This window comes from Rhinoderma darwinii, chromosome 7 (genome assembly GCF_050947455.1).
Source record: "Rhinoderma darwinii isolate aRhiDar2 chromosome 7, aRhiDar2.hap1, whole genome shotgun sequence".
NCBI lineage: Eukaryota > Metazoa > Chordata > Amphibia > Anura > Rhinodermatidae > Rhinoderma > Rhinoderma darwinii.
The window spans coordinates 29160654-29182049 of NC_134693.1; the positions used below are offsets into that span (position 1 = coordinate 29160654).

At 41.3% G+C, this 21396-nt stretch overlaps 1 protein-coding gene across 7 annotated transcripts in view; it reads right to left on the minus strand.

Annotated features, from left to right (window-relative positions):
- Positions 1-21396, minus strand: part of ASTN1 (astrotactin 1) — a 348098-nt gene that overhangs the window by 62510 nt on the left and 264192 nt on the right. For all 7 annotated transcript variants that reach the window (XM_075833082.1, XM_075833076.1, XM_075833081.1 and 4 more), the window contains 3 exons: positions 14986-15123; positions 14420-14570; positions 2076-2242 (listed from right to left, as the gene is read on the minus strand). In XM_075833082.1, coding sequence (XP_075689197.1) covers positions 2076-2242; positions 14420-14570; positions 14986-15123 — 456 coding nt within the window. The remainder of the gene's footprint in view (positions 1-2075; positions 2243-14419; positions 14571-14985; positions 15124-21396) is intronic.

Sequence of the window (21396 nt, forward strand, 5' to 3'; positions counted from 1 at the left end):
TGATTTAAGTTGTATGATTTTCTTTTTTTATTAATAGGTATCAGTGACAATGTCATGTTTTTCCACTGACGTCTATGTAGTCTTACTGTCATGAAACAGCGACAAAGTTGTAGAGCTACAGTCCTGCTGCTATTTTGTCCAGGGTTTGTACGATCGTCCTTTTGTGTCAATTTCTTCTGGGTACAAACTTTTCTCAGACACTCAAAGTAATTATTTTAAAAGGAAGATATGTCATCACATGTTAGTCTGTCATATCAAAATCTCTGTCATCAGACAAGCCAAATTGTGGTGATCACCAGGAGTCTTTTACGTTATCAGCATAGAAATGACTGAACTCCAAAAGCTCGATGCTGACAATGTGATTTCTTCACATTCTATACAAACACTGCTATGTATCAACACTCTTTGTACAATTCTTCAAAATCATAATAATAACAGGATCGCAAGTTGGGCAATTGTTGCATGTAAACTTTGCCCTGTATAATATGTGATAATAACTACAAGCTGAGCTGGATTCACCAGGAGTCACCAAATAAATAAAATCCCCAAAGGGAAGGACGTATAAAGGCAGTGCCAGCCTTATATTGGATGGTGCCTTGTCCTGTACCTTCTGTTGGTGCCCCTCTACCCCATATGGTATTTTGTTATACAGTATACAAATAACCATAGCAAACAGTATTAATACAGTGCCAAACTGTTGCCTAAATACAGTACATAATAATAGTACTATATAATAATATTACTATATAATATAATAAGTACAATACATAATAGTACTATATAATATACATAATATACTACAGGGTGGGCCATTTATATGGATACACCTAAATAAAATGGGAAAGGTTGGTGATATTAACTTCCTGTTTGTGGCACATTAGTATATGGGAGGGGGGAAACTTTTCAAGCTGGGTGTTGACCATGGCGGCCATTTTGAAGTCGGCCATTTTGTTTCTGACCACTTATGTTCAAAGTGCTGCCCATTGTGTTGGATTGTCAATGCAACCCTCTTCTCCCACTCTTCACACACTGATAGCAACACCGCAGAAGAAATGCCTCCCGATCTGACCCCCTTAGACTTTTATCTTTGGGGTCATCTGAAGGCAATTGTCTATGCTGTGAAGACACGAGATATGCAGCAACTGAAACTACGGATACTGGAAGCCTGTGCTAGCATTTATTCTGCGGTGTTGCTATCAGTGTGTGAAGAGTGGGAGAAGAGGGTTGCATTGACAATCCAACACAATGGGCAGCACTTTGAACACATTTTATAAGTGGTCAGAAACTTGTAAATAACTCATGAAAGAATAAAGTAACGTTAAAACCAAGCACATCATTGTTTTTCTTGTGAAATTCTCGATAAGTTTGATGTGTCACATGACCCTCTTCCCATTGAAAAAACTAAAGTTGGATAGAAAATGGCCGACTTCAAAATGGCCGCCATGGTCAACACCCAGCTTGAAAAGTTTCCCCCCTCCCATATACTAATGTGCCACAAACAGGAAGTTAATATCACCAACCATTCCCATTTTATTTAGGTGTATCCATATAAATGGCCCACCCTGTATACATAAGTACAATACAGTGCCATACAGTTGCCTAAATAATAATAATATACAGTGAGCCAAACTATACACTGTAAATATAATATACTGTACAGTGCCTAAGTGCCACACAATGATTAAGTAAATACTAGCATTTAATGTTCAATTAATACCAACATATAGTGGCCAAATACAGGTCCATGTGTGATTTAATAATAGTGCTAAACAATTCATAATAAATGATGGTCACAGGCCCCTCAGACCCTCGCAATAGTAGGGCTGGCTGAGGCGCACAGGATGCACACCCCTAAGACTGGCCCGGAAGGAGGCTGCAGCTTTGGAGAAATGCAGGTATAGATTGGTTAACCTAATAGATTCCGTTCCATGATATTTGTGGGGGTTTGGGTGAATTGGGACAATATTTTCCTCTTATTTGATTGAATTTGGGAAGGTTATGATGGATCAGCAGAAATATTTTTCTAGAATATATGACATTATTGTAAAAAAGTTAGCAGACCATAAGAATCTTACCCACAAACCATTAAGATGTTGTACATTTCTGGGTCATCTGGAAAGGGGACTTCTTTTTGAAGGCACAGTTGTTCACAGCCTCCATTGAAACCATCTGAGCAGTCAACACCCACTTGACGATTGTAGCAGCCGGACAAGTCTTTCATAGGACTAAGTCCTGGCGGGCACTGTCGAGAGATAAGATTAATGCACCAGACTTCCATTGTAATAACCACTATTTTATTATTGTTCGTGTATCTGATTTTATCCTGCATATGATGTTCTACATCCATTTATTCCCAGGCTTTTTGATTCCTTTCTACATTTCGAGAGTGCATTATGAAAAATGAAGTGTTTATTATTTATTCGCGTGATGCTCTGCCAAATATAAAACATTTTAATCAAGTGTCTGAAAAATTGATCTGCCGGCTGCAGAAGTTCACATCTTTTCTTTTCGTTTTAAGAGTTCAGTTTATGGAATACAAACTACTTTTTAGTAGAAATAGTGACACAGAGCTACAGAAAATCAGGTTGCTAAGCAATATATGAGACGGAAAAAAACTTCAAAAACAAGTTTGGCTACTTGAAATCTAGAATACTCAGATCCTGCAGAAAACCAAGTTGAAACCAAGCCAATGATCAAATAGAGAAAATCTAAAAACAAAAACAAAACCAAAAATACAGGTTTGACAGATTAGTGTCATCGTTCCTTTGAACTTGATGGGTGATAAATCCTAAGAGCTCAGCTCAGACATTAAGATAGACGTCTTCACTCATACAAATGAATACAAAATAACAGCTTAGCACCAAGGAGAAGGTTATGGATGCATAAAAGCCTCTACAATACATGCTACTTAATGTAAACCTTGGATATGATGAAGACAAAATTGGTCATCAATATTCCAGCTTGGTTAGGAAAGCACTTTGTGATATACTTCATGTTTGAATCCATTACAGTATTAATATAAGGGGTCAATATATCAAACCTGCCAATATTATAATATCCTTACACGTATCCAGTTTGACCATTTTGACTATTCTGTTCGTCTACACTTTTTGGCAAAGTAATAATGGCACTGTCTCAAAAAATGTCAACAGAATTGTATAACTGAAGTATTTTTTGTATCAATTAGTCATTTTAAGACCCAACCCTATAGACAGAATAAATAAAAACTGGGAGAACAGATTTTAAACTGGAAAAAATTAGTGAAGTGTATGTGCTATGTTAATGCACTTGTGAACTTGTCCTTAAAATGGGACGCATGCAATTTCCCTACAGGTATGGTTGCGTTTAAAGGCATGCATATTTCTAAGAGGACACTCTAGCAGCCTGCAGATATTTTTATATGATGAAAAAAGTCAAGAACTGTCAAGATACGGATAACATTTTGTAGATTTTGTCTCTCTTCACAGTAAATTCTGATGTCGTTGAGTATCATCTGTTACTTTCCATGTCGTAACAGAGGCGATGTCGAATAAACATGGGATATACACACTTCGTACGATCATAGATTTTAGGCCTTATGTGCATGCCAAAGACATGTGCACTGACTCTGTACGGGTATGGGTCCAAATCACAGACCTGCAGGTACTCCATGTAACATTGTATTCTCGGTGGTAAAATACTCAGATCCTGAAGTAAACGTATTGAAACCAAGCCAATGATCACAGAGGTACAGTATGGCTCCATAGTAGGCCATAGGTGTCATATTAGGGATCCATACAAACCAAATCCTCAAAATGTCAATGTGCATGAGGCGTATTGAATTGGTTTGTATATACTTGGACTTGATTAAGATATGATCAACCTCTATTATTCTTTAAATACAAAGGCTTCAACATCACCATCATCAAGACTATGATCAGGAACATACGTAGCTATAGGAGGTACAGAGGTAGCAGTCGCACACTTGCCCCTGGTGCCTGAGGGGACTCAGAGGCCGCTCTGCCGAAGGCAACAGCAATATAAATGGTACATAGTAGTTGGGGAGGTCCTGGTATAGATTTTGCAATCTTCAAGTTATATCTCGGCTTATAAGCACATTGTTGAAGTCCCCTTCTGGAGCTGCAATGTAACCAAGTTATTAAATGGGAAACCATAATGGCTATGACTGACAAATAAACCAGCCTGATCCTTGTACGTTGGTCTATAGATCTCAATGGTCAAGTCGATTAACCAAGTTACACTTTGATTCGCCAATGATCAATCCTAAGAGCAACATATTGATTTTGTGAATGTATCCCAATAGGGGTTACATTGTAAACCTTGTTAGGAACTGTCAAAATTGTATAACTCTATCATAATGATGATATCTCTGCAAAATGAGGAACATTTACACCTATATATTTCAGTGATTCCAATTGAATACATACAACTGAATTTTGGTTGCTGAGCATGGACACCATAGGTACATTTTTAGAATAAAAAAAGCTTACTAGGACAAACTTTACGATTCGGACAGTGCCTATTCAGTACAAAAAGCTTTTCAGATACAGATACAACATCTATAGCTTTCTATATGATCTGTTATCATTTATACTGGGCAAGCGAGCCGAAACTAGTACAATGCATTCACTGGCCTTTATGGCATATCTTGGTTTACCCACATTATATCACTGCATGCATCACATACTGTATATGCTCCCGCTATAGCTCTCTTCAGGCTAAACCAAGCATTAAATGGTTATTTAGCAGCATTCAATGACCAGTGAACATAAGTTGCTGATGTAGCCACAGTAAGACATTAAGCTTCAGCACTTTCACATCCAACTATCACTTCTAATTTATTATTTATTTTTTGTCCTCTGTCCTCTATCCTATTGCCCTGGTCATTATTTCAGGACATCACAGTTTTTCTTTTAGACCCCAATTAGATGTTATGATATATCTCAATGTAAAGTTAGAAACCTGCTTAAAGTGGGATTCCCCTTTTAAAAGCATCCCCACCCATGAAGAATTTCTTACAGCAAGATACAGATGCAGCCATGACTTTTAACAGATTAAATACACGGTGGCCATATCCTTTATCTTGACTTTTTCAATGACTTTTCAACGGCTTTTATTGTTTGATATCACGCTGCAGCAAGTTATCAGAGTCAAGACAAAGATGGCTACATCCGTATCTAAGTTAAAGAGAACTACACTATGTTTCTTTAACTATATTTAACTTTTTTATTAGTCCTACTAGGGGACTTGAACCAGCGATTGTTGGATCGCTTGCATGATATACTGCAATACTAATGTATCGCAGTATATCGTGATACTGACAGTTTCCTATTAAGCCCTGCCGGAGACAAAGTAGTAGGAGGACAAAGATGGCAGACTTGGGGCTCCCACGCCATCAATCGGCACCCCACGATCGTGTTACAGGGGGCCGTCTCACCGGTTTCTAATGGCTTTGATGCCGCGGTCACTTTTGACTGTGGCATGTAAGGGGTTAAACTAGTGGCATCCCGCTTGTTACACTGAAGTGTCGGCTGTTACATACAGTCAACACGCTTGGTTTATGGAGCAGGTTCAGCCCGTGAGCCCGCTCCACGTTTCCACAACCAGACCTCAGCTGTATATATATATATATATATATATATATATATATATATATATATATATATATATATGGCAGATGTCGGGAAGGGGTTAAACCTGGGAGAAATAACAAGAATATATGTTAGAAAATGGCACCCTGCCATAATGTAACCAGTTCCAGTATCTCTGGGCTAAGTTTGCATTATTTATTCGCCCCAGAGCAAATAAATGCCTTTTACATTCATGTATAAATATAAAGTAGATGGCCTCAAATTGATAATATAGGTGCCAGTTCAACAATAAACTCTTGGGCTCAATGGCTTAAATGCAAACTGCTGTCTCATTTTTAATGGCATTGTTTATCTTGCACATTATTCCTCTACTCATTCACTGGTATGCAATAAACCTATCCATATGAGCTATATACACTGAAGAGACCCCCAGCTAGTAGCACATTGGACCTCCTTTGGCCTTCAAAATTGCAACAATACATGGTGGCATATATTCCACCAAGTTTTGAAATTGTTCTGCAGGAAACTTAGCCCATGGGGACTGGATAGTTTCTTGCTGTTGCCGCTAAAGTGTCCTCCTGCACTAGGGTAAACAGCTACCATTAAGGGATGCACTTGGTCGGCCACAATGCTTAAGTTAGGCTCCATACACACGACCGCAAAATCGCCCATAATTACGGACTGTAATTACGGGCCTATTCATTTCTATGGCCGACGGATACCTTCCCGTGTATTTACTTACGGGTCATAATTACGGGCACCATCGTGTGCATGGAGCACAGTTCCAACGTCCATCTGCGGGTATTAAAGGACCCAGAGTGTACCAAGAGAACATTCTGCACACCATTACACACCAGACTTCCATCACCTCCACCAGTCTGAACTGTGGGCACCTGACAGGAAAGGTTCATTGATTCATGCTGCTTGCACCAATTTTTCACTCTCCCATCAGCATGGTGCAGCAGAAATCTGGATTCATCTGACCAGGCGATGCTTTTCCACTACTCAGTGATCCAATTTTTGCACACTTTTGCCTAGTGGAGTCTCGCCGTTCTGTTTCCCTTAGACAGCAAAGGCACTCGAACTGGTCGTCTGCTGTTACAGCCCATCCGTGCTAAGAAGTGACGAGTTGCGTGTTTTCGGACATGTTAGTTGGAGCACCAGTGTTGTATTCGGCCTCAATTTTCTTGACTGTGAAGCGCCTGTTCATCAGAATGATTCTTGACATCCTCCTCTGACTATCGATGAGTTGCTGACGTCTACAGGATCCACTTTTGCTGGATGTTTTTTCTCGATCACACCATTCTCAGTATGCTCCTGACAACTTTGCACAGGAAAACCCCAACAATGTTGGTGCCTGTCAAGGGGTGGGATATATTAGGCAGCAAGTGAACAGTTAGTTCTTGAGTTATGGTGTTGGAAGCAGGAAAAATGGGCAAATGTAAGGATCTGAGCGACTTTGACAAGGGATAAATTATGATGGCTAGACAACTGGGTCAGAGGAATGGCGAAGGACATCCAGTGAACGACAGGGTCATTGAAGCCCAAAGCTTATTAATGTGCATGAGTAGCAAAGGCTCACCCATCTGGTCTGATCCCACAGAAGAGCTACTGTAGGACAAATTGCCAAAAATGTACTACTGGGTATTATAGAAAGGTGTTGGAACACACATTGCCTCACTGCTTGCTTTGTATGGGGCTGCGTAGCCGCAGACCGATCTGAGTGCCCAGGCTTACCCCTGTATACCGCTGAAAGCACCTTCAATAGGCACATGAGCATCAGAACTGGACAATGGAGCAATGGAAGAAGGCGGCCTGGTCTGATGAAGCATCTTTTTTTTTCCATTTTGTGCATGGCTGGGTGCGTTTGCGTCGCTTACCTGGGGAAGAGATCCTGGATGCACTATGGAAAGAAGGCAAACTGTCAGAGTCAGCATAATGCTCTGGGCAATGTTCTGCTGGGAAACCTCGGGTTCTGGCATTCATGTGACTGTTACTTTGACATGTACCACCTACCTAAACATTGTTGCAGACCAAGTATACCCCTTAATGGGAATGTATTTCCTAATAGTAGTGCCTTCTTTCAGCAGGATAATGCCCCTGCTACACTGCAAATATCTGCGCATCTGTCGGATGTTCTGGAAAAACAAGTCTGATCCATGGAGGCCGCACCTCATAACTTGCAGGACTTAAATTATCTGCTGCTAACATTTTAGTGACAAATACACCAGGATACATTCGAGGGTCTTGTGTAGCCCGTGCCTCAATGGGTCAGAGCTGTTTTAACAGCACAAGGGGGACCTCTACAATATTCGTCAGGAAGTCTAATATTATGGCTGATCACTGTATATATACTGTACTGTATGTCTATCGTGTCTGACCAACTGTTATATTGATGTATTCACCCCTGCATTCCCTTACAACTCTGTATGATCAATGCAACCCTCCCTTTTGTGAGCCAGTTATTGGGTAAATATCTTAGGTGTTGATAAATCGCTTTCTATGCACTGCATTATGCAGAATTTACAGTAGTAAAGACATATACACGGTATCAGAGTATATATATATATATATATATATATATATATATATATATATATATATATATATAAAAAGTAATCCCACAGCACTCCGGTATGGCAAATAACCATGCTTGAAAAAGGTCCTGAGGTTGGACAGAAACGTTGCACCCTGTTTGTTTGAAATAAATATATATATATGTATGGGAAATAAAACGAATGCAACAGCTTGGAGAATATTTTTCCTGCTTTGAACTGTGATTTACCACTTAAGTCTCACCTGGCTATCACGTATAGAACATTTCCATTGCTTATCATACAATTGTACTAGTATGTGCATGGTGGACAAAAGAGTAAGGCCCCATGCACATGTCTGTATTATAGCTCTCTATAACCTCGGGATTGTACGCAGCTGTAATACAGCGCACACAGAAGCCCTAATGTACCTTTATATGCCTCCAATTTCATACAGAGGCCTAAATCGTTATCTTTCTTTCTTCCTTTCTTTCTTTCTTTCTTTCTTTCTTTCTTTCTTTCTTTCTTTCTTTCTTTCTTTCTTTCTTTCTTTCTTTCTTTCTTTCTATATGAATCCAACATAAAAAAAAATGGTGCCATGCCCCTTTGGATGACGTGTAACAGAGGTATTCTTTCCTGAAAACATTGTTTCTAGAAGAGATTATCCCTGAAATACGCCACTACATAGTATCATATAAGTATCACAGAGTGCCTATGACTCCATAGTATAGAGCCACAGGCATTATGTGTGCCGCAGTACAGCCACCGATGATGAAATCCGCGCATATTTAGGCAGGAGGGAACACATATGATGTATTGGTTGATAAAATAACAGTAATGCAAAACTGTCATTCATCTTCTGCCCTTATTCTGAGGCAGGCTATTACTTACACTTTTGTCATTATTGTCTAGTGCTGCTAACCTGGGCATGTATTTATCAAGTGTCAGCAATGCCTGTGCCATAGGGTAAATAGGGACACACTGACGCTTTGACCACTTTGTTTCAGGATGGTTTTGCAACCTTGTATTATCCTTGTTATGATAAATTGTTAGCAAGGTGAGATCTAGGTTAAAAAAAAAATAAAAAAACACAACACATACTTCATATGGCGCCAAGACTATAATGCCTATTGATTGACATGTCCCAGCTAAATAAAAGCTAAATGCATGTTTCATGGCTCTAAACGTGTGACTGTTGCTTTTTCTTTCTCCCTGCACCTGACTTTTATTTCACTGGCATTTTTTTGCCATCATTTGAAAGTTGCACGCTGAGCTCCTTTATATTTGCCTGCCACGCAATCCTTCATTTCTAAATATACTCTTCTCTTCTCTCCTGGCGTCTTTCTTACAATACTCATTCTCACCTCCCTTCCCCTGTTATCCTGTTCTCTGTTTCACAATCACAGTCTGCTTGTGATTCGATTTCTCTTGTTAACAGATCTGGTTCCCTCAGAGGGGAACAAAATACCACTGACACTTTTTCTTTCTGCATTTGCCTGTCTTTGATAAAGCAGGTGCAATGAGGTGTTACATACTAAATAAGGGGATGTGTGATCACAAGTCCCCCCTCCCTTCCCACCAGTGTCAACGGAGAGCGCCAGGTGCTACATTTTACCTAAAGTTTGGTGCATGATGATTGTTGAATATCCTTATTTATGGAGACAAGCATATGTTGCGCCGCTAAATTGTATAAAAAAGTTAATGTGGATTGTAAGTAATGTTTCGTTTGATGTTTCAGTTGTATATTTTTCTGTAGCACTGAATTTACTAACATTAAAAGATCTCTCAGTATTATGTGGCATTAGGATTTATTATTTGTGTGGTTTTTGGGGTTCTGCCTTAACAGATATGACTGTTCCCCGCACACAGTGCCATGTTATTTTCCATTGTGGGCAGTATTTTAATAGTTAGTGCTGGATTGGTATTGTAGAGATATTCAGCTTGGTTTGAAGGTCCCACTGCTGAATGGGCTTGAGTAGTGACTAGGAAATGCGCCCAGTTCATACCCTTCACAAATGGCATTTAATATCAATGGTTTGCCAGTGGGAGGGGATCTCATAAAAGAAAATCAGTAATACTCCCCATCTCAATACAGATACAGAACTCTAAATCCCCTGCATAGATATATAGAGTTAAATGATGAAATTCTTGCTGCCTGAAGCCACCACCAGAGGGATCGTAATGTATACTGTTTTAGTAGAGCTCGTCCACACGCTGGAAGGTGTCCGCCGGCCATAGAAATGAATGGGCCCGTAATTACAGGCGATTTTACGGTGGTGTGAATGGGCCCTAACTATAAAGAAAATCCACTAGACACTTCTAAAATTATCCCATATTAAAACCATAAAAGACCAAGTAGATGTCTTTAACATAGGATATAAAGTCAGGCAATAACATTGGGGAAAAGTTGAGCTGTTTTCCATCATAGCAGTTGGAGAAGTCTGGGGATTATGATTCATTTAAAAATCACTGCAGAGGTGGTCTGGGTGTTTAATGTCTATTAAATAGTATAATATGTACTACTGTGCCCGATTACTCCTTGTGCATGCCTTATGACCCAGTTAACTGAACCAGATGACTGTGATGTATTAAAGCCATTAGAAGCGGCATATTGTGGAAGAGTTTGCAAATCTCTAAGTTCCTAACCTCTCCAATGTCATACGGTCAGCAGGAAATCGCTCAGATTTATATTACTGACCCCCCTCCCGCTGAAGGGAAAGGGTTAAGATTGCAACTTGTTAGGGCTGGGGTGAGGTCTATTATATTCGGACTATCTCTGCCAATTCCCATGATGCTTAGAGACAACACTTTTATATGTTATCGTAGCACTTTCTTGGCCACATTCAATTCCGAAATACAAAACTGATTGTATACTGCCCTGCAATTACATTCTTCCTGTCCTTTTAGCACACTTTTATTCCTGCTACATGGCTCGAAACGTTACAGTTAACCGATCACTGCTAGCGGGAAAAAAGGAAATTATTTTGTTGCTGCTGTAGCTGGTGGAAAAATATATTTCATTACAATGTTAATATCTTTTAGCTGGAATATGGAGTGGCACGGTTAACTTATTTATACCGTTTTCCCATTTTATTCTGATCCCTGTAACTGAGAGATCTCTTGCCTTGCAGTACTGGGGACCTGGGTTCGAATCCGACCAAGAACAACATCTGCATGGAGTTTGTATATTCTCCCCATATCTGCATGGGTTCTCTCCAGGTTCTCTGATTCAGACTCCAAAACATACTGATAGTTTAATTGGCTTCCAATAAAATTGGTCCTAGTGTGCGTGTTTGAGATAAGGAAATTAGATTGTGAGCCCCATTGGGCACAGGGACTGATGTAAATGGTGACAATCTCTGTACAGCGCTTAAGTTGTATGCTGCTGCTATAACAATGGGAAATAAATAAACAAACCGTTTTCAAAGATTGCTTCTTAATTGAAACCATCTCCGGCCAAAGCTGAACTGAGGATTAACTTTTTTTTTGTTGACCCACCAGATTCCCAAACAGAAAATAAGGCGTTTGATCGGTATCCTTTGATAAATTTTTCGAGCAGTGTTGCAACCATATCCTCTGTATTCACAAGGATTCTGGATTTACTAATTGCATTTCTAACAAATGACCTATAATCTTTAAACTCCTGGGTTTATAATAACCACCGACCAGCTATCTACATAGTTTTACATTTCAGTCATTTGCTTTCAAATTTACAGGTTTGCACATCACTTACTAGTTTTTAGACCAGTTTATTAACTACAAAAATCCCAAAAATGCTAATGAATTGGTAAAAAGTTCCCTTCACCGTCATTTTGTTGGTAAGCAAGTTTCCTAGTATGGACCCAATCGTATATATATCCCACATACAAGACGAAGTAGTTTGAATGCAGATCCCTATTTCAGATTTTCTTATGCCACTGAAATATTCTCTGTAATAAAGAATCCGCCAGTTGGCAAACCGTTAGTGAAGCGAGATTTCGAAGATTCGCTGATCTATATTAGACAGTATTTTTAGACTTAAGACAAACAGTGTGAATCCACTCATTAATTCTGCCTTTTACATTTCAGAGGCATCAAGTCACAGTTGAAGTCAGTATTTCAAAACCATGTACAGTGCACTATATGCTCGTGGCTCCTTAAAGGGGTTTTCCTATGAAGGACATTTATGAAATATATCCATAGGATATGTCAGAAATATCAGATAGATGCGGGTCCCACCTCTGGGACCCGGCACCTATCTCTAGAACGGGCCCCCTAATCCCCATTCTAGCTGTTTGTGCTCACGCTGCCTCCCGGCCACTTAGTGATTACATGGTCGAGAGTTACGGAAACCGTGTAACTCGCTAAGCTATGCTGTTTCCGTAACTCCCATAGTAGTGAATGGCAGTTACAGAAGCAGAGTAGCATGCGAGCGACGCTGTTTCCGTAACTATTGAAAACTATTTTATTATTTGAATACAGAATTAAGCTACATAAAAAGTTGAGCAACTTTCTAAATACATTGTATTATTTATCCTGGACTGATCCTGAATTACAGCATGTATTATAGACCAGATCAACTTTTATAGTTCTACTGGTTGCCATTGGATACAGTCGACACCTGTTGTCAGATGAATGCATAACAGCTGAACTGTGATCCTATTATGCAGTGGGACAGTTACTTTGTCTACATAGGATTACTGCACATTACATGATATAATGTCTTTACTTCCTAGAATGCCAATCACCAGAAGTATCTCTGTATATACATTGAGCTAGCAAGGAGGGAAGGAACTACAATTATGTAGATTCACTCTTTATGGAAAATGATATTCAAAGGTGAAAATATGCTTTAAATTCATTTGACAAACCAAAGAAATCTTGTCAATGAAAGTCAACCACAATGTTCCCACACAGACAACTACTTTACCTCCACTAATCTTCCAAGGGGGGTTGTCCACATGTCCCAAGACGACAGTCAGTAGGAGTTTTCTATTACAACCTTCTGTTTTAATAATGAGTTACCAATTGCAAAATTTCCGTAAAGGCTATGTACACCTTTGAAAAACAATTTCAAAGGTGTACATAGCCTTTAAAGTCATGAAAAGGTTTGTGGGATTGATGCCATCATACTAATGGGCACATCCAGTATTATGAAGCACAGATGAATAATATCAGATATTTACAAAATATTTTTGGTTAACTTTGAAATGCAAATTCCCATTTCCAATATGGCACCTAGCTGTTATTGCAGCTCAGTCTCATTCAAGCAAATGTGGCTGAGCTGCAATACCAGACACAGAAAAATGCACAAAAAAATGCGCTATTTCGGGTAAAATAAAAACATTTCATTTTTTTCTACTCTTTTAAATCCAAAATTAAATTCAAAATGAATCATATTGAAGAATAAACTATTTAAGGTCAGTCTCTCTCTAGCCTTAAAGGCGTTACCCGGTTTCAGTTAAATATTATTTTGTTTTGTTTTTGTTCAATTAAAAGCTATACAACTTTCCAATATATTATCCGTATTAATTCATCATGTATTTATTTCCATTGGATACAATTCTGTTCATGGTCATGTGATGGACACACAGGTGCAGGGCTTGTTACAATATGTGTATCAGAGCTGTGTCTTTTAACGATCCCAGCACCTGTGTGTCCATCACATGACCATGGACAGAATTATATCCACCAAAAGTAAACAATGAATGTTCCTGCTAAATAACAACAAGCAGAGATCTTAAAACCGTGAGGAATTAATAACAAAAAAGTATATTGCAACATTTTATAACATTTAATAATACAAAAAATTAAAACAATAATATGCTGTAACCCCTTTAAGTGCAAACTTACAGGGGAAAGAACATTGGGTGAGATTTACCATGCTAAATGCAGCATCATTCTGGATCAATTTGCTCCAAAAAGTGGCATACTGTACATTGAATGCACCAAATTTTTGTGATTTAAAAACTTTTTACGCCTCTCTTAATGGTCTTAAAAAGTGTCTAAAAAAATCTAATTGAAATGCGCCATATTTAATAACGGTGTGCCTTGCTTTGGCACAAAGTATTAATGTAAAGTACACCAGCCAAGGAAGACAAAGGTGTCTATGATGTTTAATGAGTTCCGGCATGTGCCATTGTGATTAATTTGGCACAGTTTCTGCCTGTCTAGTCTAATTTTATCCTGTCTAAATGTAGGATAGAATTAATAAATCTGCCCTACTATATTTAATTGCCCAGAAAATGGAGATACAATAGACTTTAGTGTCCCTATATAGTTTATTTTATCAGAAATAGAAGCAGCCAAACTTACCACACAGCCACTGGAATCCAACTTGCGGTCAGAAACACAACGGAAGTTCTTGCTACATCCCCCATTCCCTTTGGAGCAATCCCGAACTGGTCCAAATGAGTCGAGCAGAATCTCAAGGTTATCAAATGAGGAGGAGGTCATGAGCTCCTCTCTGTGGGTAAAGCAAACAATAGGGAAGAAGGCAGGGAGTAGGATGATAGATAGGAAGAGACAGGAGGGAAATCCATCAAATCAAGGAAAGCTAGAAAAAAAGGCTGCATATCAGTGCAAGGGGCAAGACGGAGGTCAGGGCGAGGGGGAAATAGATTAAGAAGAAGGAAAGGTTTGAGATAGAGGCAAAAAAGTGAGAGATGTGTTGGTGAGATCATACAAATCATTGGGCACAAATGCTGCCTCTGTAAGATAGTAACTGTTTATGAGAGCGAGCTGCAAAGCATGCATTCAATATATAGCCATTATTTACCAGCACAACATGTCCCTGATACAAGCGGGCACATTAATCAGAGCGCGGGCAGAGGTTCTGCTCAGTGACACTATGTCTCCCCCGTGTATCCCCACGCACTCACCTGACCTCAACAGCATCCTCCATAACACTCATGTCTGTTTTACACTTGGCTGATGGATTAATGGCCAGTTCGGCTGGGGGTATGACAAAGCTCTTGCTGAGAGGAAGCCACATACCTTCTCCCAGGGTATAAGTAAATCTGTGTCAAAAAAGAAAATGTGTTCAAATATATACAGGTAATGAAGCCTTTATTGCAGCGTTTAACTCTTGTGGCTAACAAATCAGCACAACTTTTTCTACACTGGGATAAGCATAATATTCAGTATTTACAGATTGGATATAACGTTTTATACTAGACACTATATTTAAGAATAATGCCCATGAATGACTTCTTGGGGAAAATATACTGTACATAGTGCTCAATGTGTGAACAATCTTCCAATATACTCACTTGTTTCCAAGTATTGAACTTCAAGGAGCATATTGTTTGTTACGTAGGACGGAACCGCTCAAATAAACAAGTAATGTAATATAAATAAATATATATATATATATATATACTATTCGGACAAAAGTGTTGGGACACATCTCTTAACCCCTTAAGGACTGAGCCATTTTTTTCATTTTTGTTTCTCACTCCCTGCCTTCCAAAAGCCATAACGTTTTAATTCTTCAATCAATAGAGCGATGTGAGGGCTTATTTTTTGCAGGAGGAGTTGTAGTTTCTATTAGTAACATTTAAAGTACCATATAATGTACTGGGAAAATGCTTTGCGGGCTGAAATTGGAAAAAACTGTGATTCCTCCATTGTTTTTTGGCATTCGTTTTTGCGGCTTTCACCATGCGGTAAAAGTGACCACTTAACTTTGTTACTCAATACAATTACAGTGATACCAAATTTATAGACTTTTCTTTATATTTTACTAATTTTACAAAGAAAAAACAATTTGTTAAAAAAAAAATTTTTGTGTGTCATAACTTTTTAATGTTTGCGTGGATTGAGCGGTGTGAGGTCTTATTTTCTTGTGGGACGAGCTGTAGTTTTTATTGGTAACATTTTTTGATGCATACAACTTTTTCATTATTTTTTATTGCATTTTTTTCTAGCAAAGGTGACCAAAAAACTGAGATTTTGACGGTTTAAATTTTTGGTTTTTCACGGCGTTCACTGTACAAGTTAAATAATGGTATATTGTAATAGTTCGGCCTTTTACGGACGCAACGATACCAATTTAGTTTAATTTTTTAATTTTTGGCTGCCATGATAACTATCATCACTCCCCGATCGTGGCGTCCCCTTCTATTCAACGCCTCAGATGCTGCAGTCACGATTGACCGCAGAGATTGAGGGGTTAAACGGCCAGGAACAGCAAGATTGCCGTTCCTGGACGTTAGTCCTGGGTGTCAGTTGTAATACACAGTTGACACATGCTGAGTGTGGAACGCGTTCAGCCCGTGAGTGCCCTCCATACTTCCGTTGACACTTATCATGTACGTGATAATGTGTCAAGGGGTTAATCATTGAATTCAGGTGTTTCAGATGCCACAGGTGTATAAAATCCAGCACCAAGCCATACAGTCGCCTTTACAAACATTTGTCAAAAATTGGGTCGTTTTAAAGAGCTCCCTGAATTCCAGCGTGGTTGTAAAGGATCTGCCAGGCACAACTTCTGTGTATACGCCCATAGGTAATCAGTCTGCACCTGAGTCTATGCCTCTGAGACTGACTCCATCTTCCACCACTCAGGATGGCAGGCTTAGGAGTGGGAGAGCCTATCGCAGCCTGGCCAGACGGAGCTAGCTCCCGCCCTCTGTCTATTTATACCTGCCTTTCCTGTTCCTCCTTTGCTTGTGATTCTTCTCGTGTGGTTTCCTGGCCCAGCTACAGCTTCTGACTATTTGATCCTGCTCCATACTGACCCTGGCTTTCTGACTACTCTCCTGCTCTGCGTTTGGTACCTCGTTCACTCCTGGTTTGACTCGGCTCGTTCACCACTCTTGTTGCTCACAGTGTTGCCGTGGGCAACTGCCCCATTTCCCTTAGCTTTGTGTACCCTTGTCTGTTTGTCTCGTGCACTTACTGAGCGTAGGGACCGCCGCCCAGTTGTACCCCGTCGCCTAGGGCGGGTCGTTGCAAGTAGGCAGGGACAGAGTGGCGGGTAGATTAGGGCTCACTTGTCCGTTTACCTACCCCCAGCATTACATAATCACAAGCCTAATACCTAGTCTACCCTGGTCCCTGACACTACTATGGACCCCCTTGAGACCCTGGCCCAGCAAATGCAGGGTCTCTCCCTACAGGTCCAGGCCCTGGCTCAGAGGGTCAACCAGCCTGACGCTACCATGGTAGTGCCCCTCACCTCTTGAACCCCACCTCAAGTTGCCTGACCGGTTCTCAGGGGACCGGAGGACTTTTCTCTCCTTTCGGGAGAGTTGTAGGCTCTACTTTTGCTTAAAGCCTCACTCCTCAGGTTCTGAGAGCCAGCGGGTGGGTATAATTATGTCCCGGCTCCAGGAAGGGCCCCAAGAGTGGGCCTTCTCCTTGGCTCCTGACGCCCCTGAACTTTCCTCCGTTGATCGTTCCTTTTCTGCTCTCGGACTAATTTATGACGAGACTGACAGGACTGCCTTTGCTGAGAGTCAGCTGGTGACCTTACGTCAGGGTAAGAGACCTGTTGAGGAGTATTGTGCTGACTTTAGGAAGTGGTGCGTAGCTTCTCGGTGGAATCCCTCTTCTGATTCCCTTGACCAGGTTATGGCTTTAGCGGTACGACTTGACCGACGTCTCAGGGAACGACAACTTGAACGTTTTTGTGTTTTCCCCTCTGACTCCCCCATGATGCCTCCCGAGGTCCCGTTGCTTCGCTCTTCCACGGAAGACTCGGAGGTACCTATGCAACTCGGGGCCTAAGTGTCCCCCCGACAACGTAGAGAGTTCCACAGGAAGAATGGTCTCTGCTTCTATTGTGGGGATGACAAGCATCAAGTGAACACCTGTCCTAGGAGTAAGAATAAGCAGCCGGAAAAGTTCCGCGCCTAAGTGATCATCGGGGAGGTCACTTGGGCGCACAGGTATTTCCCGTAAATATGAAACGTAATAAAATCTTGCTTCCCTTTCAGGTCTCTTTTGGTGGTAGGTCTGCTACCGGCAGTGCCTTCGTGGATTCAGGGTCTTCTGCTAATATCATGTCTGTGGAATTTGCTATGTCTCTAGCTATGCCTTTGATTGATTTGCCTAAACCTGTCCCTGTAGTGGGTATCGACTCCACTCCTCTTGCTAATGGTTATTTTACACAGCATACCCCTGTTTTTTAACTCCTTGTTGGCTCCATGCATTTGGAGCAGTGCTCTGTACTGTTGATGCAGGGATTATCGTCCGATTTGGTTTTAGGCCTTCCCTGGTTGCAGTTGCATAATCCCACGTTTGACTGGAATACTGGGGAGCTTACCAAATGGGGTAATGAATGCTTGACGTCATGTTTTTCTGTTAATTCTATTTCTCCCCCTGAGGAGGTGAACACGCTACCTGAGTTTGTTCAGGACTTCGCTGATGTTTTCTCTAAGGAGGCCTCCGAAGTGTTACCTCCTCATAGAGAATACGATTGCGCTATCGAATTGGTACCAGGAGCTAAGCTCCCTAAGGGTAGGATATTTAATCTTTCTTGTCCCGAACGTGAAGCCATGAGAGAGTATATCCAGGAATGCCTGGCCAAGGGTTACATTCGCCCCTCTACTTCCCCGGTAGGTGCTGGCCTCTTCTTTGTAGGGAAGAAGGATGGTGGTCTTAGGCCATGCATTGACTACCGTAACTTGAATAAGGTCACTGTAAGGAACCAGTATCCCCTTCCTTTGATTCCTGATCTCTTTAATCAGGTTCAGGGGGCCCAATGGTTTGATCTACGGGGGGCGTATAACCTTATCCGCATCAAAGAGGGGGATGAGTGGAAGACTGCGTTCAACACGCCCGAAGGTCATTTCGAATACCTCGTCATGCCCTTTGGGTTGTGTAATGCTCCTGCGGTCTTCCAGAATTTCATAAATGAGATTTTAAGAGATTACCTGGGGGTATTTCTTGTAGTGTACCTTGACGACATACTGGTGTTTTCCAAGGACTTGTCCTCCCACATTGAGCATGTCAGGAAGGTGCTCCAGGTCCTTCGGGAAAACAAACTGTTTGCGAAGACCGAAAAATGTGTGTTTGGGGTACAGGAGATACCATTTTTGGGTCAAATCCTTACTCCTCATGAATTCCGCATGGACCCCGCCAAGGTCCAGGCTGTGGCGGAATGGGTCCCACCTGCCTCCCTGAAGGCGTTACAGTGTTTCTTGGGGTTCGCTAATTATTACAGGAGATTTATTGCTAACTTCTCGGTCATCGCTAAGCCTCTTACGGACCTCACTCGCAAAGGTGCTGATCTCCTCCACTGGCCTCCTGAGGCTATCCAGGCTTTTGAGGTCCTTAAGAAGTGCTTTATCTCGGCCCCGGTGCTGGTTCAGCCCAACCAAATGGAGCCATTTATTGTGGAAGTTGACGCATCTGAGGTGGGAGTGGGGGCTGTCTTGTCCCAGGGTACCAGGTCCCTCACCGATCTCCGTCCCTGTGCCTACTTCTCCAGGAAGTTTTCGCCCACTGAGAGTAACTATGATATTGGCAACCGCGAACTCTTAGCCATTAAATGGACATTTGAAGAGTGGCGCCACTTCCTGGAGGGGGCTAGGCACCAGGTAACGGTCCTTACCGACCACAAGAATCTAGTTTTCCTAGAATCTGCCCGGAGGCTAAACCCGAGACAAGCTCGATGGGCGCTATTTTTTACCAGATTCAACTTTTTGGTTACCTATAGGGCTGGGTCTAAAAATATTAAGGCCGATGCTCTGTCGCGTAGCTTCATGGCCAGCCCTCCTTCGGAGGAGGATCCTGCTTGTATTTTGCCTCCTGGTATAATCATTTTTTCTATTGATTCTGATTTAGTCTCTGAAATTGCGGCCGATCAAGGTTCAGCTCCCGGGAACCTTCCTGAGGACAAGCTGTTTGTTCCCCTGCAATTCCGGCTAAGGGTACTTAGGGAGAATCATGACTCCGCACTATCGGGTCATACAGGTCTTAAAGACGTTAAGGCTTACGTCGCCGCTTGTGAGGTTTGTGCTAGGTCCAAGACTCCCAGGTCCCGACCAGCGGGCTTACTACGTTCTTTGCCCATTCTCCAGAGACCTTGGACCCATATCTCCATGGATTTTATCACCGATTTGCCTCCATCTCAAGGCAAGTCGGTGGTGTGGGTTGTAGTAGACCGCTTCAGTAAGATGTGACACTTTGTGCCCCTCAAGAAACTACCCAATGCCAAGACGTTAGCTACCTTGTTTGTCAAACACATCCTGCGTCTCCATGGGGCCCCTGTCAATATTGTTTCGGACAGAGGGGTACAATTTGTTTCATTGTTTTGGAGAGCCTTCTGTAAAAAGTTGGAGATTGATCTGTCCTTCTCCTCTGCCTTCCATCCGGAAACTAATGGCCAAACGGAGAGGACTAATCAATCTCTAGAACAATATTTAAGGTGTTTTGTCTCTGACTGTCAATATGATTGGGTTTCATTCATTCCGCTCGCCGAATTTTTCCTTAATAACCGGGTCAGTAACTTATCAGGGGTCTCCCCCTTTTTCTGTAATTTTGGGTTTAATCCACGGTTCTCCTCCGTTTCACCTGGTAGTTCCAACAATCCCGAGGTAGAGGTCGTTCATCGGGAACTGTGCACAGTCTGGGCCCAGGTTCAGAAGAACCTAGAGGCGTCCCAGAGCGTACAAAAAACTCAGGCTGATAGAAGAAGTTCTGCTAACCCCTTGTTTATGGTCGGGGATCTGGTGGGTTTCTATGGCCGAGCAGCTGCATGCCAGGCTTACATCACCAAGCACAATGCCAAGCGTTGGATGAGTGGTGTAAAGCCGCCGCCACTGCACTCTGCAGCAGTGGAAACGTGTTCTGTGGAGAGATCAATCACGCTTCTCTATCTGGCGGTCTGATGGACGAGTCTGGATTTGGTGAATGCCAGGAGAACGTTACCTGCCTGACTACATTGTGCCAGCTATAAAGTTTGGAGGAGGAGCGATACTGTTATGGGGTTGTTTTTTAGGGATTAGCCAGTTCCAGTGAAGGAAAATCTTAATGTTTCAGCACACCAAGACATTTTGGACAATTGTATGATTCCAAGTTTGTGTGAAGAGTTTGGGGTTAGTCCCTTTTCTGCTCCAGCATGACTGTGCATTCAACGGACTTTGCACAATTCTTTTTCCCAAGGATTTCTTATGAATTAATGATAAAAAAAACTTTATATGTCCCTATATAAAATTGAAATCATGTCGTGGTAGAAGATAACAGCATATGGGCATCGTATTATGGATCCCTACTATACAGATTTGTACTACAGCAATATACATAACACCTAATCTCATTTAATAAATGAACACAAGAATGCT